Source organism: Nanorana parkeri, unplaced genomic scaffold (genome assembly GCF_000935625.1).
Source record: "Nanorana parkeri isolate BGI_ZX_2015 unplaced genomic scaffold, ASM93562v1 scaffold890, whole genome shotgun sequence".
Taxonomy (NCBI): Eukaryota; Metazoa; Chordata; class Amphibia; order Anura; family Dicroglossidae; genus Nanorana; species Nanorana parkeri.
The window spans coordinates 417011-440747 of NW_017307158.1; the positions used below are offsets into that span (position 1 = coordinate 417011).

The following is a 23737-nucleotide window of genomic DNA, read 5'->3' on the forward strand; positions in this document are numbered from 1 at the left end:
TAATAAATTTGCAAGCCCATAATGTTATTTTTCCTATAGTACTGGAATATGTGAACAGAATATGCATATAAGGTTGCCTCCCTTTTTGGGAAAAAAATACCAGCCTCATAATCCCATACATTTTATTGGCAACAAGTCTAGGTTGGTAAAATGCCATCAGAACGTAACTCTATACACATATAAGGGTGGCTTGGGAGTACTGGGACTCAAAGCTACTAACTTGCCTATGGACCTTGTTTGGTCTACTGTAAATCTGGATCTGACCGGTGCTCTGTTTGTGTTATACCCAACCTTATCCATGGAATGGGCACACTTTTGCAAGTTGATCAACCAAATGGGTTGTTCATATTTTGTCACAGAATGGTAATATCAGGATTTAATTAATCAGATTTTATATGACAGTGCTGGAATACAAGATTAGTAGCAGTATTTTTGGTTATTGTACAATGCCTTGATAGACAGCTGGAAGACTGTACCGATGATTTCTTATTTCCTGTTTGTGGTATGTTTTCTTAGCATCTTCAAACACAGAGCTTGCGAGTTGTGGGTCAGGAGCATTCAGATTATAATGCACATTGATTAGTTTTTGCTTTATATTGTAAATAATTCTCTGAATTACTAAATGGATCTTCCTTATTACCATGGAGGCATAAGTAAGCTAACTGGTGAAACTCTTCTGCTGCGTAAAGGAAAGAAGGGAAGTTATCTGCTGAGGGACAGCGAAACAGCCTCTGGAGTCCTATGTCTCTGTATCTTGTAAGTTTATAATAACATGATGGGTCATTTATTTGGGAGGTAGCATACATTACTGAAATTAGTAAAATACAAATAAATACAATATAACAATTATTTTAATTTAGCTAGCAGTGTCCTCTTTGTACACTGTAATATATTATAAACTGTCTATCTGTTGTGTAGTTTAATATTGACTCAAGCATTAAAGAACCACACATTGCTAGCCATAAAAAAGTAAAAATATATACTGGGGATTCTAAACAGGACCACGAGTCTGGCGGTCATTACATTGAAGGGATTTTTTGAAAGTAAAAATATAGGCTCTTTGTTTGCTAACTGATTATTTTTTGTTATGCAGACTATCCAGAATATTCAGTTCTCCATATCAGACATGATATCATACAAATACCCCAAAATTAGAAACTTATTTCAACAAGCACGGCACTAACAAGCACGGCACTAAAAGCAAAAAAAAAAAAAATTAAAATATAGATCGGGCTACACAGATCACTGGAACAAGAAAGCTATTTAAAAATGTGTATCAAAGCATCTGTATTGTGGACAGTTCTGCAAAAGTGTGCAGCCAACAATAGTAAATTGATGCTTGTTTATCCCCTGACAAAATGTTTGTCCATAAAGTCTTGATGTGCATGTATGTAATCAGACCCACCACACTGGAAGACCTACAATAAAATATGCACCTAATACTCCTTACCTACTCAGAGCGTTAGTGGTGTATTTTTGTCTGCAGGTTTCAGACCATTTTTGCAAGTATGGACATATGTTGTTCACAGGTTTGTTTTAGGTTGGTTGGCTGCTTGAAGGACAAGAGGGTGGCATTTAGAATGTATACTGTATCCTGTAGGCTGTCACCTCTGTATATTACTGTTTACTTTCATTTGATTTTTCTTTAATTAAAAGTTAAAAGGGGGATACATGACCACCAAGGAGACATGGTTCTCCCTTTTGGGTGGTTGATATATTGTCCAAGGAAATGGAGGCTGTTTTTTTTACCTGAAGTTGTTCTGCGCTGTTCTTCTATTGTAACCATGTTGGATAAACTCCTAAGGCTTAGTAGGAATTTATACCGTTCTGTAGTGTGAAAATAGATACCATTGTACTGTATGACTCATTCTTATGACATTTTTGTACTGAGTTTAGGGTTTATTTAAACTATTGTAGTCATTGTGAAATGTATGAGGCATCTTTTCATCTGCAGCCAGATGATCTTTAAACACTTGCTGGCCGGGGTGTGAAATCCTCTTCCTGGCCAGGCCATTTTTCAGTATTCAGCGCTGCAGTAATTTGACTGACATTTATTCCGTCTTACAACGCTGTACTGAAATTAATATTTTTTGCCATTTTTTGGCGACAGGTAGAGCTTTCTTTTGTTGGTATGTAATCACCACTGTGGTTTTTATTTTTTACTATATAATGAAAAAAGAACCCAACATTTTGGAAAAAAAAACAAACAGTTTTCCCTACTTTATGTTAGAAAAAATTTATTAGTACCCAATTTTGTAGTAAAATATAAAAGATGGGGTCACGTCTGGTAAATAGACACCAAACATGTCAAGCTTAAAAATTGCCCCAAATTTCCCATAGGCGTCGCTTTAAAAGCTTTTACCGCTCATTAGTTTAGTGTTACCAGTGATTAGTGGGCCTAGAATTATTGCTGTCACTCCGACATTGATGGCAACATGTAACATGTGTGGCCCAATTTCCGTTTTTGTACATAGATGCATCCAATGCGAGTTTGCGTTATATGTGCGTGCACGTGGAGGGCTGCAGACCTTAAAAAATTTATTTTTGGATTTTTTTTTTATATGTTACTTTCCTTTTTTTTTTTTTACACTTAACTTTATTGCTATCACATAGGAAGCTAATAAGCCCCCAATGTAATAGCAAATAGGATGTGGCAGGCCTTCTTTATGAAGACTTCAGGGGTCTTTTAGACCCCTAATGTCAACTAGGGACCCCAAAGAAGCTGATGAAGCAGAGATCTGCTTCACCAGCTTCTTCTCCTGGCTCTAAGAGCCGGAGACTGTAAACAGTGACACCGGAAGTGATGCAATACACATCACTTCCGGGTCCAGTGATCGGAGGAGAGATTAGCGGCTAGAAGCCTGCTGATCTCCCTCCGATCTATTAGGGGAGACCCACCAGTCCAGTCCCAGGCCCTCAGGTGGGACATTGGAGCCTCGGGAAGGCGGCGGAGGGAGCACACAGCATCTCACCGTACAAACGATCCAGCGCCTGAACAGAAGCCGGATCACTTGTACAGAAAATCGCCTGCTGTTAAAAATGATAGCAAGAACACGACTTCAAGCGGGTGATGTGTATTTCCGTGAACCCACCTGAAGGGGTTAAAGGTACTTCATGGGTTTGATGGTGCAGTACACCTGTTCTGTCCCCGCTACATGTTGCCCTGTGGCCTGTGTATAGCTTGAAATGCAGCTAAATCCTCCTATTCTGCAAAAAGCTAGAATTAGTAAAATCTTGATGCTTTATTAACAAAACAGGATGGGGTGAAACTGGTAAAAAAAAGAGCATACAATCAATATTGAAAACATGTAAATACAGTGTTAGCTTATAAGTACAGTGGGAAACAAGTCCAATCCTACCCGCAATGCTGCCTAAGGGAATGTAGGCTCTTTCCTCTAGACATGTGCTGCAGGTGGTAATGGCTCCTCTTCTTCAGTCCTAAAATGGAGTCTGAACTCCCAAGATGCACCTGTTTTCTTCTCCTTGGGCTGAGAAGTGATGGAAGTGTTTTTCTGAAGCTGCTATTAACAGAGATATTTCCCTCAGGCTCCATGTAGTGGCCAAATTCGATATTGCAGGTAGATAGGCTTAAAGTGACATTATAGGTTTTTGTGTCCCCCCCCATCCCCCAATGCTGCTGTGGGCACCTACCCTATTTGATGCCTCTTGATCCGATCATCTTCCTTATTCCACTGGTTAACGACAGTCCCTCCAACACTGGTGCCAGTCTCGGGATCCACCGCAGACTCGTCGGTTCCCACAGTGTCTGTCGAACGTGCACGCTCCCTGCTGCCAGGCTGTGTCCATTCACTTTCGTTTCTCTTCTTTCTCCTCCCCTCTACTGTGCATGCACCCGCACACTTCCTCCTTCACAGCCGTTCATGAGCCAGGAGATCTTCAGCCAGAAACAAACGGTGCTGGAACAGGTCAGTAATTAGATATTTGCCTAATTTTCTATTTTTTTTAAATCATGGGGCATACACTGGCCATATTATTATGACCACCTGACGTTTGTAGGCAAAAGAAATAGAAAAAGAGATTGAGGACACAGAGTCCTCTGCCCATACAGGTGGGGGAGAGCAGCGGGGGTCCGTGGAGAACCTGGAGCATGTGCCACTCCTTCTCCCTGCCGAGTTGCGGCTGTGTTGGCCTCCTGGCGCCCCTGTTCCCAATAGCTGTGTTGGCCGGCCCTGCCTACGCCCCGTATCAGCTGCGCCTGAGGCGAGTGCATCACTCGCCCCATGGTAGCTACAGCCCTGGGCTTAACTAACAGGGCTGTTCACAAAAGGGTGAAGAGTTTGGAGAAGGCAGGAGAAGTGAACAATGTAGGACAACATAGCTGATTTGGAAAAATTCTCCAATTCATCTCACTTTCCAGTTCAGCTATGTCGTCCTAGATAGTTCACTTCTCCTGCCTTCTCCAAACCCTTCACCCTTTTGTGAATAACCCTATAAGTGTTAATAGGGGTTAAAACATGAACACATGTAATTTAAAAAGTTTTTTAAAGGAGAACTATGAAGTGAGTGCTTTTCACTCACCTCATAGTTCTAGCCGACCTTTGACAATGAGACTGTCACAGGTCGGCTCAGTAGATCGGGAAGTGAGTGAACACATACTGGCGTTTGCTCACTTCTCGATCCTGTCACGGCTCTCTGCCGTGACAGGGGAGGGACTGGATTCCCCCCTCCCGGCTCAGATCCTCCAGCGCTGACTGGCGGAACGGACGGGGAGGGGGCGGGTACAGCTGGCTCTGCCTCTAGATAGGCAGAGCCAGCTGTCACTCACGCAGCTGGGCGGATCCAGACATAATTGTCGGGATCCGCTTCAGCTGCGGCGTCTCAGTATACCGCGAGCTGTAGCTCGCGGTATACTGAGCTTAGGGTGACCCTAAGGAGAACTATGGGGAAAAGCCCTAACCCCATTGTTCTCCTTTTAACTTTAAGATTACATTTGTTTAGACATGCGTATGAGTATTAATATTATACAAAAATAATAATAAAACAGCATATGCCTTCGGCTATGTATGTCAACTTACATTATTTATATAGTCAACATAGCAATTCCATACATTTTTGTAATGTAAAAACACACACTTCAAACAATAGGAAAGTATGAAGCACACAATTCTCAATACAGAGATACATAAGTAAACAATTGTACTTCCAAATACAAGTGTAAAATCAAGAATAGCTAAATTGCTATTTTGTTCAAGCTGACCTATGTTTTTGATGGGGGGGGGTCTGAATTTTTGTTTTTTTTGCTCCCTTAGGCCAACTATCTTGCGCATCCCTAATCAACTGTTTCCTGTGACCCTCACCACCATTTCCTAAAAAAAATGTGTGTACAATATCAATCACAACAATAAAAACACAATGTATTATCATTTCATCCAAAATATAAAAAACATGACCTAATTTCTTTCTTTTTTGTCTAAAGGACAGAAAGCAACATACTGTATTTTCTTTGTACATGTCTTGTATAGTGCTAAATTATTATTGTGAGACATTATTTTTTTTTTCCCACACAAGAAAATGAAGAAATAATCCACATTCTCATATTCCATTAAGATAGCAACCAAACCAATAAAATAATGAAAAGATGATATCCCGGGCAATTAATAACACACACAACTAGAAGCCTGTAGGCACAAACGTTTATAGAGAATGAAAACTTGTGCTGAGACTGTCATGCCAGAGAGAGAAGAGATATATGGTACAGGAGACTGACATGTTAGTGCAAAACTTACTGTTAGTCTCTTCTGCTATACAACTCTTTATCTATTATGGTAGAGCTACATGTTACAAGGATGCCATGTTACAGAGAGCTGTGAATTATAATAAACAGATCGAATAAGAGGAAGCTACTCTTGCAAGAAATTTATTCTGTAGGAGACTAGTACGTGCAAAAAAAATCTTTCTGCTAAGAGAGCCTGTTATATTAGAAAGAAACTGTTGGTTTAAAGAAAGCTGTCATCAAATAGAATGCATAGTGGTTTTGTATTTTTTTTCTTTATTATTGTCAGGACTAAAAATAAAATAGTTTAAAATATGTTTGACTGCATTTTGTATTCTCATTTCAGCCAACAGGTGGAGCTCTAGGCTCTTTACTTTCCAGGTATTCCAGGCTATACTTACTTGTTTTTCTGAATAAAGTTTTTTGTTTATAACTAACAGACAGCTTTGAAAATGTCTGTGACAGATTAAACACTGTATATGAGACAGATTCTCATTTAAAACAAATGCACAACTAGGAAGTGGTTAGGGGCAGGTTTTAAATTGTTGTAGTGCTACTTCAGAGAAGCAGAAGGAGGAATGTATGAATGTCAGGGCTGTAGGCATGTCAGGCTGCATTCTGTCTCGTAATGTGTCTCCTCTTTAGCATTGCTTGCTGTGCAAAATAATTGGTAAATGTCCTACAGTGTATTCTGTCAAGCAAAACAAAAGGAGGCTGGGCTTCCTCCTGACAAACCTGCACCCAATTTGAAATCTTCTGCCCCCATGTGCTCCAAGATGGAGACTCTCATAGTTTAAAGTTAGGACCGCACTATAAGAGGGGCCTTGGCCCGGCAGTGCGGCTTTCACATTTTCTGCAGAAGACGTGTATCCAAACCTCTGTTATTAACCTCAGTGGTGAGACAAGTTGTTTTACATGCTGGTTTGTGAGTGTGCCATGATGCCTTTCTACTGTTCTACAGTCTATGCTAACTTCTGTGATCAGGCAACAAGACTTCATGTTACATATCTATCCTTTCTATCAACCAGTGTTTCAGGGGATCATGCTCTACAAGATATCATGCACAATTAAATTCTAATGCATATCACCAATAGTATGCAAACTGTTAGAGGGAATGATAAAGGACTATTTAGTGGATTTTGTTCATGGCAATGGTATAATAAATGATAATCAGCATGGATTTAGGAAGGACCGTTCTTGTCAGACCAACCTACTGACATTCTACGAAGAGGTGAGTAGAGATCTGGATCGAGGGAAGCCGGTGGATGTGGCATATCTGGATTTTGCCAAAGCTTTTGACACGGTACCACATAAACGCTTACTACACAAGCTGAGGGCTTATGGGCATAGATGAAATGGTGTGTACATGGATAGAGAACTGGCTACAGGAACATGTCCAAAAAGTATTAATAAATGGCTCTTTTTCAGATTGGTCTAAGGTCGAGAGTGGCGTGCCACAGGGTTCTATTTTAGGCCCTATATTGTTTAACCTGTTTATTAAAGATTTCACGGAAGGTGTTAATAGCCATGTTTCTGTGTTTGCTAATGATACTAAAATTGGGAGAGTAATAGACATGGGCTTAGACACTATAACATAGTGCAGAGGGACCTGGATGGGAGTGGGCAACTATATGGCAGATCAGGTTTAATGTTGAAAATATAAAGTAATGCATTTTAGGGTCAAAAACAGTCAAGAGGAATACATATTAATGGGTAATCCACTATGGAATTCAGAAATGGAAAAAGATTTGGGGGTCATAGTAGACCACAGATGAAACAATAGCATGCAATGCCAGGTTGCAGCAAACAAAGCAAGCAGAGTACTGTCTTGTATTAAAAAGGGAATGTACTGTAGTGACAAAGCGATAATTTTGTCACTTTATAGATCACTGGTTCGGCCTCCTCTGGAGTAAGCTGTTCAATTTTGGTCACCAATCCACAGTAGGGATGTCCTTGCAACTAAACTAATTAAGGGGCTGGAGGACCTAAGCTATGAGACAAGGTTACTAAATTTAAACTTGTTCACTCTAGAAGTGAGGAGATTAAAGGAGAACTATGAGGTGAGTGCTCTTCACTCACCTCATAGTTCTAGCCGACCTGTGACAATGAGACTGTCACAGGTCGGCTCAGTAGATCGGGAGGTGAGCGAACACATACCGGTGTTCGCTCACCTCTCGATCCTGTCACGGCTCTCTGCCGTGACAGGGGAGGGGCTGGATTCCCCCCTCCCCGCTCTGATCTGCCAGCGCTGACTGGTGGAACGGACGGAGGAGGGGGCGGGTACAGCTGGCTCTGCCTCTAGATAGGCAGAGCCAGCTGTCAGTCACGCAGCTGGGCGGATCCCGGCACAATTGTGCCTTGGGTGACGGGAGGACGCTAGTTACACAACTGAGCCTAGGGTGACGGGAGGACGCCAGTTTGTGTCCTCCCGTTACCCTAAGGAGAACTATGGGGAAAAGCCTTAACCCCATAGTTCTCCTTTAAGAGGGGACATGATTTTGATGTACAAAATGTTTAGTGGTGATGGCAACATCAGCAATAAACTGTTTACAGTAAACTCTGTAACAAAGACTAGAGGCCACCACCTAAAACTGGTGGAGAAAAGATTTTACCAGAAGTGCCGTAGGGGCTTTTTCTCAGTTAGAGCGGTTACAATTTGGAACTCACTGCCACAAGCAGTGGCATCAGCTGAGAGCATTGAATCATTCTAAAAGCATTTAGATACCTTCCTCAGAGACCGTAACATACAGGGGTACAGTTACTCTTAAAAACTGGACCACACAGGGACTCGTGTACACACAGACACACACATGCACAATCATATGCAGACACACAAGGGTTGAACTTAATGGACCTGTGTTTTTATTCAACCTCAAATACGATGTAACTATGTAATACATTATTCCCAACAGCATCCCCAAAATGCAGAACACTTTCAGTTCAAATACAAACATTCTCTTCTAGTTAGTACATTATTTGATAGTTTTTTTTCCTCATTTATAGGGTTGGAAGAATAATCTATACATACAGAATTTTCCAAAACAGTCATGGACAATATATGGTTCAGGTAAGGTATGCTATTACATATTATATGTAATCATAAATATTCTTCTATTTAAAATGCTCTTATATAAAATTCTCAAAACATTTGCATAAATGGCATTCATAAAGTAGCATTTTTTTTAAACCTAATTTCTATAATCTTGTCTTGCTACTTACTGCCAATTAATAAACAAAGCACACCTGTGATGCAAGACATGTGGGGTCTATTGCCCTCCCTCTGTAAATTAGTTGTCTGGCTGTTATGTTGACCTACAAGCTGTAATATTTTCTGAGCCATCGACTCATAATAAATGCATGCGTCTTCATAAAAGATTGATTTTGGGGGTTTTTCTTTTTTTTTTGCATATAGGAACCAGTAAAGCATTGCAGCCATGGCTAGTGGATCGCAGGTGCAATGCCCTGGCTCCTGCAGACTCTTCCTCGGCCCCTCTGCCACAATGGCTGATGGAAATTGTAGTTTCTCCACTCACACATCCTATCAAAGGATCACACTCACTTGTAAATGTTCCCTCACATGTACACATTACCAGGACTTGATTACTACCAGGCAATAGAATGGCCTTTAATTAACACTATGCCGTGGCAGACTTAAGGAACAAAGGGCCCTGGTGCAAGATTTTTTTGTGGGCCCCCCCCCCCAAAAAAAAAAAACACAAACAGATGATCCGACACTCCTGGCACAGAGACGGGGGGCCCGCCAATGCTATCCGGCGGCCGGCAAGCCCCACCATCTCTGCGCAGAGACTGTGCTGGCCCCCTCCCAGGCTCACGCACCGGCTGCGCAGGCGGTAGGTCTGCCCCTGCGCATAAGGCTGGGGTGAATGGCGGGGCGTGCAGTTTGATCCAGTCCTGGCCCCTCTCCCCCAGGCTCGTGCGGTAGTTACCCTGCTGGTGGCACCCACCCATAATGCAGCGCCTGGGGCACATGCCTCCCCTGGAACCCCCCCCTAGTTTTGGCCATGGGTGTATCCATATTTACAGCAATGCAGAATGACACAGGCTATAGAGGACTACACATCCCAGCAATACCTTATACAACAACAGCATTTCTGTATAAAGTACTGCTGAGATTTGTAGTCCTCTATAGAGGGTGCCATTCTGCAATGCTGCAATGCAGAATGGCACCTGCTATAGAGCACTACAAATACCAACAGTACTGTATACAACATTAGGCTACAAATAATAATTATTTTAATGAATAATTTACCTTTACCTCTTCTGGCTGGTCTTCTGTTTCCTGGCGGGGGACTCAGGCTGCAGAAAAACCCAGTGTGTGTTCTGTTCTCTGGGTCCTCACAGCTGTCCGAGGCCCCATGGCTGCTCCATGATGTGCCTGCAGGGCCGTCTTCAGTTCCTCCTTGTTCCCGGGCTCCCTCGGTATCCGGCGCGCACCCCCCATTTCAGCGCGTTGGAGTGTCAGATGTTGAGATCACTATCCGGCAGCTGGCGGGCCCCCCATCTCGGATGAATGGATGATCTGACACTCCCGGCGCAGAGACGGGGGGCCCGTCGGCAGATGCATACGATCCGATGCTATCCGGCGGCCGACATCTATGCACAGGGACTGTGCTGGGCCCCCCCAGGCTGAGGCCCCAGCGGCGCACTGGCTGCATCGGCTGTAGGTCCGCCACTGACACTATGCTAAGACACAGAGACATAAGACATTTATAAACAATCCTGGGGGCCCTTCTTACTTTTTTCCTGTGCTCCTCAGCTCTATTTAGTGAGCATAATGTATATATATTACATTCAAACCGGGGAAAAAAATATTATGTAACAAAAAATAATGTTCACAGATATTTGCAGGGTGACGAACTCAAAGCTGCTCAATGCATGTTGCCTAAAGCTGCTCAATGCATGTTGTCAAATCTCCCAAAAAAAAGGTGACCTTGCACCTTATTTAGGGTTGCTGTAATTACTGAATATTTACTGGACGTTTATTGGTTACCACAAACAAGACAGGTAATCTACAAAATCAAATTATGGCTGATAAATCATTTTGTCATCTAGACAGCTGAGGGCGTGAAAGAAAAATATTTCCACAACCTGAAGGACCTCATCGCCTATTATGAAAAACCTAACAAAGGATTGATGCATTTCTTGAGCATCCCTGTAAACAAAAATGAAGCTGAACAAATTCAAATTCATGTCAATGGAACGATCAAACACATGCTTCTACTGGAAGACACATATGCAGGTATTTCACTATGAAAGTATAAAACTGGTTCCCAGTCGTGGGTCCAAAAAAGTAAATCGCTAGCACATTCAAGTATATTTTCCATAAAAGATCCATGATTATTGAAAACATTAAATTACACTTTTACATGCTGCAGACAGAAAATTCACAGTGATTATTACTATGAACAAGGCCTTTTTGTCAGAAACATGTGAGCACGTATTACTGCTTTTTTAATAAACCTGTACCTTTTACAGAGGATGTACTTGGATGTGCTGGAGGGCTTTACTGTTTGAATCATTTAGGCACCTTTGGAAGTATAGCAGTGCACTCCAGGTAACAGCTGCAGTGGCAACAATCACACTGAGAGAGGTTTCTTCACGTCTCTTTCTTTATTCATAATTTTAGCGGTATAGCCTAGTTTGTGACCAAAACAAAAAACAAAAAAACTTGCATACTTCAAGTTCTCTTCAGAGCACCTGGGTGCCCTGTTGTCTAGGTTGATCTGTTATGCATATATCAACTTCTTCTCTAGATCCCTGTCCCCTATTACAAATTGGCCATTGAGGTTGCCCATTACACAGAGTGGTCAATTGCAATAGTTAGCCAATGGAGAAGTTGTCAAGGCAACAGACAATTATAGAAGATGTGTCTGAGTTATATTACATGGCAGTCCTTCGTTTGTTTTGCAATGTATTTTTAGAATAATTATGTAGACAAAAAAATACAGTCAGCCAGACATGGACCTATTCAGGTTAGAAGTTAATTTCTCACACTACCTTCCACATAAGCATCTCTACCAAAATATTTCAATGACTGTGCGCTTTACACCCCGCTATGTTGCTTTCTTATACTGCAGTAAGCTCTTTTTAAACTCGGGCATACAAAGACCCATGCCATACAAGGCCAGCCCCACCACTTCCTCAATAACATACCTAACTTGGAGAGCAAATTGTAACCCCCTTCTCCACCCCCCACACACACACACATTTGCCTTGACATATGCTTTCATGATGTGCTGTGTGAGTATTAGGGTTAAACAAATAACAGTGTCAATGCTAATACTTACAGAATGATGCTGGAGCACCCGCCATTCTCTCTGGTGCTGCACTGAAGGAGCAGTGATATTACGCTATGGAAGTTAGTGTCAATGCTGAGTCTTCAGAATACTCTCTTTCTCTTGTAAATCCTGAAAGCTGTAGCTTTTTCTTTACTAGGCTGTCCACACGCATGCAGCTTCTTGCAGTTACCATGTGTCTGGTCTAAATGTCTATTTAATTGTGTAGGGCACATCCATCCTCCACAAAGTTTCTATGCGGTTCTCCTCATAATTGATTGGATTTGCTTTGTGCACCCTCAGCCAGCTTTTGAATAATCAGTTCTAACTGGAACCACAAAGTGGACATCATGTCAGTTAAAGGAAGATATCTGCATTACTTTTTGTTAAGGAGAACAAATGAGGAGCTGTAATACAGGGGAACTGGCAAATGCTGATGCTGAAGGGTAGTCTCAGGTTCTGCTGCCTATCTCTCCTCGAGGGTGATCCTCCATTGACTACAATACATGTATGAACTTCACTTTAATGTTTATCAGCACCATTTATACTGTGCACTGATGTAATTTCTCTGTTGCAGAGGTTGATGAAAGAGACTATGTGGAGGTCCTGCCTTCTTGAACTAGAGGTAGGAAGAACATTTAAAGAGACCCTGCTGCAAACCATTAATTTCAACAAAATTCTTGCCATAAGATTATATGTGCATTTAATCTTATGCATGCATATCATGTAAAGAAATAATATATACAAAAGATGTCTTTTCCATTATTAGGTATTAGTGCAAACCAAAAGATGTCCTTTTGATTACCAAGTAACCGTGTAAAACCACAAGTAAATGTCCAACTAGTTTCAAGTAATAAGTCTGTGTATATCTTCTTGTGAAATGTCCTCCTGCACCCCTGTGAATGATCCAATCCACACCTTGTGCTCACAGAGAAAGCTATAATAAAAAAAAGACTTGACCCTTCTGATCTAAAAAAAGATCTCATAAATCCCAAAGTTCTATGATCCTATTTCTTTCCAAGCAATACAATACACACAAAGGCTCCAATAATATTCTCCTTTTTCTACTTAGCGAGATATAGACTTGGGACATGCATGTACACACCAGAAGTCAGTAACACAATAGGTGGAAAAAGCAAAAACAGGGATGAAAGCCCAGGAGCTTGCAACAACATAGTGAAAGTAGAAGGGATGGGGTGACATTTTGCAAGATGCAATGCTATTCTACTTGGGGGGAAGTTTTATCGTCATCTTCCTCCACTAAAAATAACAAATCATCTTTGGTTTAAGAGTGGTAAGGTAAAATCTAAAATAGTTCTGCATAAGAAAAGAAAATGGTGGAAAATACTGCAGATTTCACTTCAGTAGAAATGCTGCACAAAATGTGGATACGTTGCCCAGAGCAGCTTATGGACTACAATCCGTGATGGACTACAATCTCAATACAAATTAGTAAACGAAACATGAGATTGTAGTCCATCACAGGAGTGAGCTTGGAGCAGTGACTACTTTACAACACACAGGGACCATGGAGAACAATAGTAGAGACTAACTCCAGAAGGAAGGACGGTGTCGGCAACAATTCAGAGATGATTTGAGGATCTAAAGCTGAGTGATACACAAATAAGATACATTTCTGTTAATACTTAAGGCACTTGAATGCATTTTTAAGATTTAACTCCTGAGTTTAGTGTCACTTTAAATGCAGAGTGCAGTGTGGAGCCTGTGGTGTCCTATGGAGCGCAGTTTGCATAATGCTGAATATAACACTCGGGCATATAAGGATAGCCATCAATGTCACTGTCAAAATCATGTTACAGGATTTCTCCTCCTTCTGGAACTTTTTCCCCCCTCATACAGCTTTGATTCCTTCAGAGAGTGAGCAAAGTGGAGAGCAAATTTATAGGGCAGACCGCTGTGCAAGGCAGTTTTTGTAAAGCATAGGTCATACAGCTGTTTCATAGATCGACTTGTTGGAATACATGATAACTTACAGTTATGTTACCTTTATTGCAGGAAATGTGGTAAAGTGAATCTTGAAAAAAAAAGGTAACAGAACAGTTTCCATAGAGTGGACTTATTTTTAATCACCTCGCAAAAATAAAATATAAGCAAGATATATGACAAGATACCTCTATACATATGGACAGCATAGACTTCTAAATTGCTCTGGTTTATTCATTCAACTGTCTATTGCCTTGTATTTTATCATTGTTGTTCTATGATGTGTATGTTAACCTGTATCAATGATTTGTACATATTCTTTTCAAACATCCTCATGTCTTTTTTTATTTTGTGCCCTTTACATAAAACTTGATTTGTTAACAAATCAGGGGGGTAAATAATTAAATTCACAATTCACAAATGAATTACTAAAAAAGTTTTAATATGTGAGTTGGATGTAATTGTTAGGTACACTGATCTTGTTCATTGCTATTATGTTTTTAAATACAATTACGGTATCTATTATCTCTAGTAAAAATCATTTAGTATTCTATTAAACTAGAACTTCAACAAAAACTTTTGTTTTCTTATTTTTAATGTCGATGAGAAGGGCAAACATTTTTTGGGGGTAAACAGAAATCAGTATTTTTTTTCTTTTCATTGTGGGGTAAAACATCTGTCATGCTTTTTAGTGCTCATTTTAGGGACAATCTTGCAAATTCCTGTCCTGGTGAATGTGGTCAAGAAGGACCCACACAAAAATACACTGCACAAAGCCAAAAACATTTCAATTTGGATGAAGTTAAACCTACAAATCTGTTGCTTCTAAAAAAAAATTCCCATAAAAGGTGCCTGTTAAAGTTGCCTCTAAATATTGACGTATTCGCTGGGTGGTGAGTCAAACCTTCGCTCAAATGATATAACCTTCAGCAGAATCTTCATATCTGGAATACTTTCCAGTGTTAAATGCTTGGTCCCCCACTGAGCTAAATGGTCCCATCAATCGGAAGTTGCGTCACTACTGTGTGCTGTATTGTTTAAGTGCTGGCAGATGGAACCACTGATGTGTGGTGGGGGACATAGGCGTCCAACACTCCCAGAAGTGTCAAATGCTAAAGATTTTGCAGTAATGCTTGAAAGAAAGTTAAGTATTCAGAGGCTTTTTCTGCAGGCACTTTGTAATGGAATCTTGTTTCAAGCCACAGAGTTGCTTTATGAATGACAGACAGCTTATAGCTACGACGACTTTTAGGGTTTACCCCAGCCTTTCTCTAAAAAGTGTCTGTCTCTCCTGCTATGGTGTTCTTGTGTTTGTAAATGCAAACTAATTATTTTTATTATAGAAGATGCTCAGCAAACTGTCATGTCAGGGATGCACCTTGTAATAAAAATGTTATGGGGCTAATTTTTACATTTTCTGCCCAGTGTATCCCTGACACTAGATAGTGCTGAGGAGCATAGTAATTCCTTATGCTCCTCAGCGCCATCTAGTGGCAGTAGTTCCAAGCGAATGGCATTAACCCAGCTACACGCTGGCCAGAGGATTTATAAACCAACCCCTTTCTGTAAAATAAAGAATTTATATCAATATTCAAAGCAGAACTAAAGTATATTTTTTAATGCAAACATTTCCAAATTGTGCATTATCCATATTTCATATTATATACACAATACTACTTGCATCAAGGAAAGATGAGATATATTCATTTGTATTATAATCCTCCTTCACTCTTAAAAAAGCAGAGGCAAAATCCACTATGTGTGCAATCAGTGGTCAGTGGACAATATAACCAACGAAAAAACAGCCCACTTTAGTGATGTGACCCTAGAACAGATACTATATAATAGTGGATTCTCTTCAAGACAGTATTATATGCGAATACAGTGGGGTTGATATTCTAAAGGAACAGGGAAATCTTCACTTTGTAAGGGAATTTTCCCTGCGCTCAGTGAATGCGGTGAAGCTCTGCTGACTTCCATCATCCAATCATGTGCAAGCAAAAACCTGTTTTATGTTTTTATTTTTATTATTTTGCTGGTCTGTGATTGGGTATTCTTTGCAAAGTGAGTTTTCACCACATTTTCCTAGCTAAGGAGAAACTTCCCCTGCAAAATGAAAACTCCCATGCAAAGTGAACAGCCTATTTGCCTTCAGCAAATCAACCCACAAGGATTATCAGCCAGATTTTCAGAATAAAATGAAAACATATCCTAAAAACACATCCAAAGCATGTCTAACATGAATCAACCCCTTTTTACTAGTCAGCACACTGGTCCGTGGATCTTATCAATAGTTGTGAGTTGAAAGGCTATCTTGTTGATCCACATAAAGCAAATTATATATATTACCCAGTATCCTTTTGACATAGACAACTTTATGTCATATTCCATATACTGCAATTCTTGTAAAGTGGGAGTGGTTTTAGGCTCCCAGAAGATCCCCTTTGAAGGACCATCAGCATTGTCATGAAGTCTGCTTGTCAGCCGGAAACACCTGCTCCTGGGTCCAGCCAGCTCGGGAACCTGTACCTCTTATAATTCCCTCGTTCACAGTCTTAAAGGAGAACTATGAGGTGAGTGCTTTTCACTCCCCTCATAGTTCTAGCCGCCCTGTGACAATGAGACTGTCACAGGTCGGCTCAGTAGATCGGGAGGTGAGCGAACACATGCCAGCGCTGACTGGCGGAACGGATGGGGGAGGGGGCGGGTACAGCTGGCTTTGCCTCTAGATAGGCAGAGCCAGCTGTCACTCACAGAGCTGGGCGGATCTCGACATCGATGTCGGGATCAGCTCCGGCTGCGGCGTCTCAGTATACCGCGAGCTGTAGCTCGCGGTATACTGGGCTTAGGGTGACGGAAGGACGCTAGTTTGTGTCCTCCCATTACCCTAAGGAGAACTATGGGGAAAAGCCCTGACCCCATAGTTCTCCTTTAAGCTGGCCATACACTGTTATCTTTTCTTCGTTCAACAGCCTGGATGGACGAATCTCCTGCTGGGCTATTGTATTCTGACAGAGGCAGGAGTGCTGTTGTTAGAATCGCCTGAAAATTTCCATTCGGCTCCTTCGGTTTTCTGATTGAAGGATGCTGTAGGCAAGGGTGGCAACAGGGCCACCCACTGAACGAATTTCAGCTGGTTCATCAAAAAACAGCTGCAGTTCATACAGTGTAAAGCTGGCTTAAGGCAAACCAAGTTTCATGTTCCATGCTGGCTATACAGAGTGCCTAGCAAAAATAGGAATTATGTTGGAGCTCTGTACCTTCCATACAGCACAGTTTCACCTCAACGTTTCGTTGGCAGTACCAGCTTTTTCAAGGGATCTCTTAATGTGTATAAATAAAATGTTTACATTTCATCCTGAGATCCTGGCTGATGATACTTTGTATTTACATATACTTTTGGTTTGAAGAGAATCCACTACTTTGTAGCATCTGTTGTCGGTCTCTAAAGCTGGCTGTTTTGTGGGCATATTTCATATTATACATATTAGGGATGCACCAATACCAAGTACTGTACTCGGTACAAGTACAGATACTTTTCCAGCTCCAAGACTACACTAGAGAAAAATTCAAAAGTTAGGAGGCAGCTGTCATTTGTAAGGAGCACACGGAGCTCCTGGGATTTGTACATCTCTGTTTTAATGTACGATTTTGTTTTCATAAACATATATAAAGGGATGCACCAACACCATTTTTTCAAGTACAAATACTGACACTTGCCCAAGTACTCACAGATACAAGTATTGATACATTTTTGTTTATTGTCAAGTAACAGTTTTTCTAAAACAATACAGACTAATGATTTTAGGACAGTGGTGGAGCAACAGAGCCAGGTCCCAGCTGCAACCGCTGCAACCCTGGTAGTTCTCATGAAAATACCAAGTTATGGCACTGGTATCTGAAAAGTATTGGTGCATCCCTAATCCATATGCCATCTTGTCTAGGCTGTTTTTTGCGTTGGTGGAATGTGATGAAGAGGTGCTGCCATCTGAGAAGAAATGGTGTAATCATTCCCTCACTGGAATATTTTCTATAGCAACATTTTTTTCGCATTCTCTACTGGGAATCGGACGTCTTCTACTCTATTCTGTTCTTTTCCCATTCAATCCTTCCTCTCATCTGCCTTTTATTCAATCATTTCTTACTTATTTTAAAAATGCAGTGGTCAACAAATAAGAGGAGAGAACATAGGACAGGACTTGGAGGAGCCACACTGTTCTGGGCAGTGTCTACACAGCACTTTGGAAACCTTCTGAAAAGCCAGACACATAGCTCTTTGGAAGAACGCATGCATGCACTATTTTTAACCTAGCAATTTCAGTGTTTGCATTAAAAAAAAAAAACTTTATAAAAATGAACTATAAACCTGTAACCTTTAAAAATGATTAAAATGAAATTTACTAAAACACATGCTACCTTATCTCTTCTCGTTATTTGTTTTTTTCTAAAGGTGTAGGGTGTGTCTTTTTTTGAATGATTTCACTTTCATTAATAGTCTAACAAAACCAGCTTTTTGAATATTCACTTTTAATTCAGAGATTTTACCAATAGTGATTTTTTTTCTGCCACTAAATGTCCTCAGTCTGATGGCCAGCATCATTCAACCCACTTCCTCTGAGCGCACGTCATCCTGGACCCACCACAGCCTGGGACTGGACAGTGAAAGGAGAAGCAGCACCTTGATTATCCTTTCTTTCTGTTACTCTGCTTTCTTCTCCTATCAGCACATGAACTTATTTGCTCCTTGTACTGCTGTTTTCTTTATACTCCAGCCCTGTTCTATAGTGACTGCAAGAGGCTGATATCAGGTCGAATTTGGAACATTACACACAACGCTTGCATTTAAAAAAACACATTTATTGATGTATTAATGATAACAGAGCTGCATTAATTAGTGCAGGGCTCAAAATTTCCACTCGCCCCCTCGCAAATTGCGAGTGAAAATTGCGTGGGGGCGAGTGGAAATGAAGCCATTGAGTCAGGCACTCCTCGGGGCGGCTTCTCTCCTCCTCACCGACATGATGACAGCGCTCCCTCGTCCTTCCATCCCCCCCCGTGTGTCTGTGTGTGGGGGCGGGGTCTCAGGAGGGAGCGCTGCCTGCTGTCAGGATGGCCGAGCGGGAGAGAAGCCGCCCCGAGGGGGAGAGAAGCCGCGCTCGCAGCTGTCAGGATGGCTGAGCGGCGAGGAGATCGGAGCCGCAATTAGTGTATTTTATATTTGCCTAGAGTTCAGCTTTTTTTTTTCCAACACGTTTTTTTTATTGATAAAAAAAATGTTTTTGATACATATGTAAGCAGCATTCTCTAAAAGAATAACAGTGCAAATACAGAATCCGGTTTTCAGACATATTTGTAGTAGTCACAGGTCGTGGTAGGATGCATAAATGCAAGCGTCGTCTGAAGGGTATAAATATATCCACAAAGCTCATCAGGCTAGAAAAAGGGAATTCCAAAGTCTTAACATGCCCTGTCAATTGTTCCGAGTTGACGAGTAAGGTAGAATACCCCATGTTAGGAGTGACACCATCCATGGCAGAGACCACAGAGGAAAAAGGTTGTGTCCTTAAAGATTGAGTGACCAAAATTCTACATCGTAACTGCCCCATAGGCTCAGTCCAAAAACATATCAAAACAGACATAAAAATAAAATAATAGAGAGAATAAACAATAAAGCCTAACTTAGCAACCACAATAGCCTGGAATCTGGCCCAATCCTTGGGCGCTAATGAACATGATTGTCATCGTCCCTGTCACCTTGTGTAACCATATTTGCATCACTGACAAATTCAGAAGCGGCTGAGACAATGACAATCTATCTCTTCACCTCAACCCTTAGAGAAAGCACTGATACAAAACACTAAGGGAAATGGTCTCACACCACACCTCTTACAACAGTCACTGTAGTGCTGATTCAATCCTGTCTGGCTGGTGCAGGCAGAGTCAACAGATTATAGCATGTTGTATATTTAAACGGGTGTAGGAGATCACTCTGTTCCAATCCTGTGAAAAAGCATTTCAGAAATGGCATCCAATCTTTCTAAATACATTAAACCTCTGAGATCCTGAGAGAGCCTCCCAATAGAGGGCGGAGATTTCTAGAGTCACTTTCTCATAATGCAGCATCTTGCTACTGTTAAGCAGATATCTATTAATTGCCTTTTAGTCCTGGTATAGGAGTCAGATAGGAGCTGACCCGGTTCCCAATAGCTAAACAAAAAGGGCATGGGGTCCAAAGAGAGTCTAACCTGAAAAATAAGGTCTGTAACAGTTATCCAAAATTGTTAAATTTGAGAACAGGACCACAGGCAGTGGAACAGGGAGGCTTTAGGCTCTCCGCATTTAGGACACTCTGTGTTTAATGAGACTGCAGCACACAAAGTAGGTGTAAACTGAAATACATAATATGCTCTATGTACATTTTTAAATTGAGTTTCTCTCTATTGTTCGTTGATGACAACTGATCAGACATTGCGATAACCTGTCAGAATCTTATCAACTATGTCTTCTACCGGTATATCTCTCACCCAATAAGCGACATTGGAGATATGTAGAGGTGGGATCAGACCATCTCTCAGGAAGGGATAAATGGCCGAAATGGATGGAGTAGACTTTTTTAAGAAGGTGACTAATCGGGAGGATAGCGAGAATCGGAACAGCTGGGGGCGCAGATCTTTCACATGGGTGATGGCTTGTAGGAAACAGAGGAAATCACCCTCATGTAAACCTCAATCGATCACTGGACAGTAATTGGTAGAAATGTGTCAGGCCCCTCGACTCCCATTGTCGGAAGATAGAATAGTCTTCCCCTTGCGGGAAGGTGGGGTTCCCTCTGAATGGCAGAAAGACGGGAATCCGAATATCCGAATTTCCGAAATTTCTTCCAAATTTCGATTCGGAACGAAACGAATCGCACATGTCTACCGTGTTTCCCCGAAAGTAATCCCCTTCTGTCTGCCCGCCGGTCCTCGGCTTTTAGGAAATTAGAGCTGCCGCTGGAAAACTACGTTTCCCAGCAGGCACATCGGCATGGCCAGTGGGGTCAAAGCCGAGGTGAGAGAATTTCTGATTGGCTCCCTGGACGGCATTACAGAGCTCCAGACAGCTGCAGCCAGGTACCGTACTGTGACAGTCACAATACCATTCTTTCACTCCAATTCTTAGTACATTACATATCGGTATCTCTGCTCTGTGTGACAGCAGTGTGCCTCAGCATATTTTATCATCTTCAATTATTAGAGATGTTTTATCTCTACCGTATTATTTAAATTATGGTAGAAAAAAAAAGTATGTGAGGGGATACTCCATGGGGAAAGTATGCAGTCTATAATGTCCCCATTGAGCATCCCCTCACATACTTTTTTTAAAACTATAATTTAAATAATAGAGATAAAACTGTTTTATAAAACATATGGCGGGAGCCTTTGCATAATGGGAAAGGAGCAGAGAGAAGACCCGAAGTGGAGATACGGGCCGCAAGAGAGGCATACATTTTAGTCAGAAAAGATACAAAAGGGCTATTGAATCCCATTTGCCCAGCACTCAAAACAGCCACCAAAACTGAATGCTGTTGAAAGCCTTTTCAGCATCAATTGCAGTCACGCCACTGGCGATGAAGGATGCCATTTGGCATGGTTAAGCACCATCAACACCTTCCTAATGTTGGACACCGCTGAACGGCCTTTCATAAATCCCACCTGTGCAGGTAAGCTGAGATGTCCGTTATAATCTTGGACAGCAGTTTTGCATCAAAATTGATAAGGGATATAGGTCGGTATGTATTTGAATGCTGTAGGTGAAAGAGAGAGAGAGCACACTTGGCATGTGCAGTGTTTGACCGATATGTGGGCTAATTTCTTCTGTGTTGGGGGAGTGCAGGCATGTCCTGCAGAGTAAAGGGATGGAGGGGGATCACCTGAAAAGTTTTGCGGTCAGGCTACGCATGACCCCGAGGTATGACATGGCACAAGAGCTTTTTTATATTCTGCAGAGCTGAATTATATTCTGGAATGCATGGGGCAGTTTTTGGGAAATGTCCTTAAAGATGAACAAATTCTTTAAACTCTTTGTTTGCTTGTTAAAAATAATGGCAGGCTGACAACAGCCATGGCTGTCCACCGCTGTTTAACTGTATCAGCACATCCGACTCTTACCTGCGGTTATGGACAGAGGTCTGACCCTGTCTGCGTCTGACAATCTGTAGTTTTTGCTGTTTGAGTTCTTTTGGATATACAACAGGAAGTGAGAAGGAATCTTTCTGAAGTGGATCAGGTGTCCAGTTAGATGACTTCTCCTCTATTTCTGCCCGAAGGCAACTGAAAAAGGTGGCACTTATTATTGCTTAAGGGCAATAACAGCTGTCACCAGGACAATTAGAGATGGTGCATCTGTCCAGGGGGGACACCATACCCCTATCAGGCTTTTATTGGTGTCTAACAATTAAAAATTTTTGCCTGGGGGTACACTAGTAAGATTTTGTGGGTGAGCGCAATTGTAAGGCTTGGCATGTTTGGTGTCTATTTACCCGACGTGACCCCGTATTTTATATTTTATAAAAAAATTGGGTAATAATAAATGTTTTATAATTAAATATAGGGGAAACAGTTTTTTCCCCCCACAATTTACAGTAATTTTTCCTTAACATAGTAAAAAATAAAGACTGCAGTGGTGATTAAATACCACCAAAAGAAAGCTCTATCTGTCCCCAATAAATGGTATACAATTCTTTTCAGTACAGCATTACATGATAGAATAAATGTCAGTCAAAGTACCGCAGCGCTGAATACTGAAAAATGGCCTGGATGGGAAGGGGGTTTAACACCCCGGTCATCAAGTGGTTAAAAGCAAGCCCCTGGCCCTTCGTTGCACCACTTGCCAAACGTGCATACTGAAGTCAGTGGGGCCATACAGTAACTACACGCCAACCGCTTGGCATGCGGTAGCAGTGTGGTATGTCAGTTTCAAATTCCCCTTCGGATGAAAAAAAAAAGACATTCAGAAGGATGTAGTATTGCCTCCTGAATCCCTGCAAAACACTGCTCCACCGTGCTCTGAAAAACCATCCTCCTTGGATTGCTTATCACAGGGACAGTAAGCTGACGTGAAACATGGTCACAAAGGTGGACTATGCTCTCATGTGGGAGTTGCCATGGCTGGCCTCCTAAAAAATGCTAGTTGCCTGGCTGTGTCCGATGTCAAAATGTCCTAGACCCACAATAAGTATGTGATACGTGAGTATCAAAATTCCTGATCACTATCAGGGTTATTCACAAAAGGGTGAAGAGATTGATTTGGAAAAATTCTCCAATTCAGCTCACTTTCTAGCTCAGCTATGTTGTCCTAGATTGTTCACTTCTCCTGCCTTCTCCAAACTCTTCACCCTTTTGTGAATAACTGTATATTTCTGTGTCAGACTGGGCAAGTATTGAACCCATAAGCCAGGCTTCTAACATTTCAAAATAGAAGTATAAATATAGATATATAAATATTGGTTGCTGTTGTGTACTTCCTTTTTTGAAAATAGTAATGGCTTGCTCATAGGTTCAATACTTATACAGATGTAAGTTTATAAAAGCAATAACTCAATACCACGGAGGTGAAAGCATCCTGCACAAGAGACCCGAACATCTAGCTGAGCCTCTGCCAGAAAGCCCCTGTAGGTGGCGCTGTTGCAGAGTTTGCACAGGCGCAGTACATATTGGAGTCTATCCCAGCAGAGCTGGTCAGCTGTTTCCTGGTTGTTACATCACATCCTGCCCTGAAAAAA

At 41.5% G+C, this 23737-nt stretch overlaps 1 protein-coding gene across 1 annotated transcript; it reads left to right on the forward strand.

Annotated features, from left to right (window-relative positions):
- Positions 1-563: 563 nt before the first annotated feature.
- LOC108794721 (SH2 domain-containing protein 1B-like) lies at positions 564-12648 on the forward strand. Its single transcript, XM_018565811.1, has 4 exons — positions 564-756; positions 8738-8801; positions 10808-10994; positions 12608-12648. Exons 1-4 carry the CDS (start codon positions 623-625, stop codon positions 12646-12648), a joined length of 426 nt encoding a protein of 141 aa, XP_018421313.1. The 5' UTR covers positions 564-622.
- Positions 12649-23737: the final 11089 nt, after the last annotated feature.

Excerpts from the sequence above, each read along its gene's own strand:
- LOC108794721 (XM_018565811.1), top strand. The coding sequence starts at position 623 with ATGGATCTTCCTTATTACCATGGAGGCATAAGTAAGCTAACTGGTGAA. Across the intron at positions 757-8,737 it reads GTCCTATGTCTCTGTATCTT|GGTTGGAAGAATAATCTATA; the intron begins GTAAGTTTATAA and ends CCTCATTTATAG. Across the intron at positions 8,802-10,807 it reads ATGGACAATATATGGTTCAG|ACAGCTGAGGGCGTGAAAGA; the intron begins GTAAGGTATGCT and ends TTTGTCATCTAG.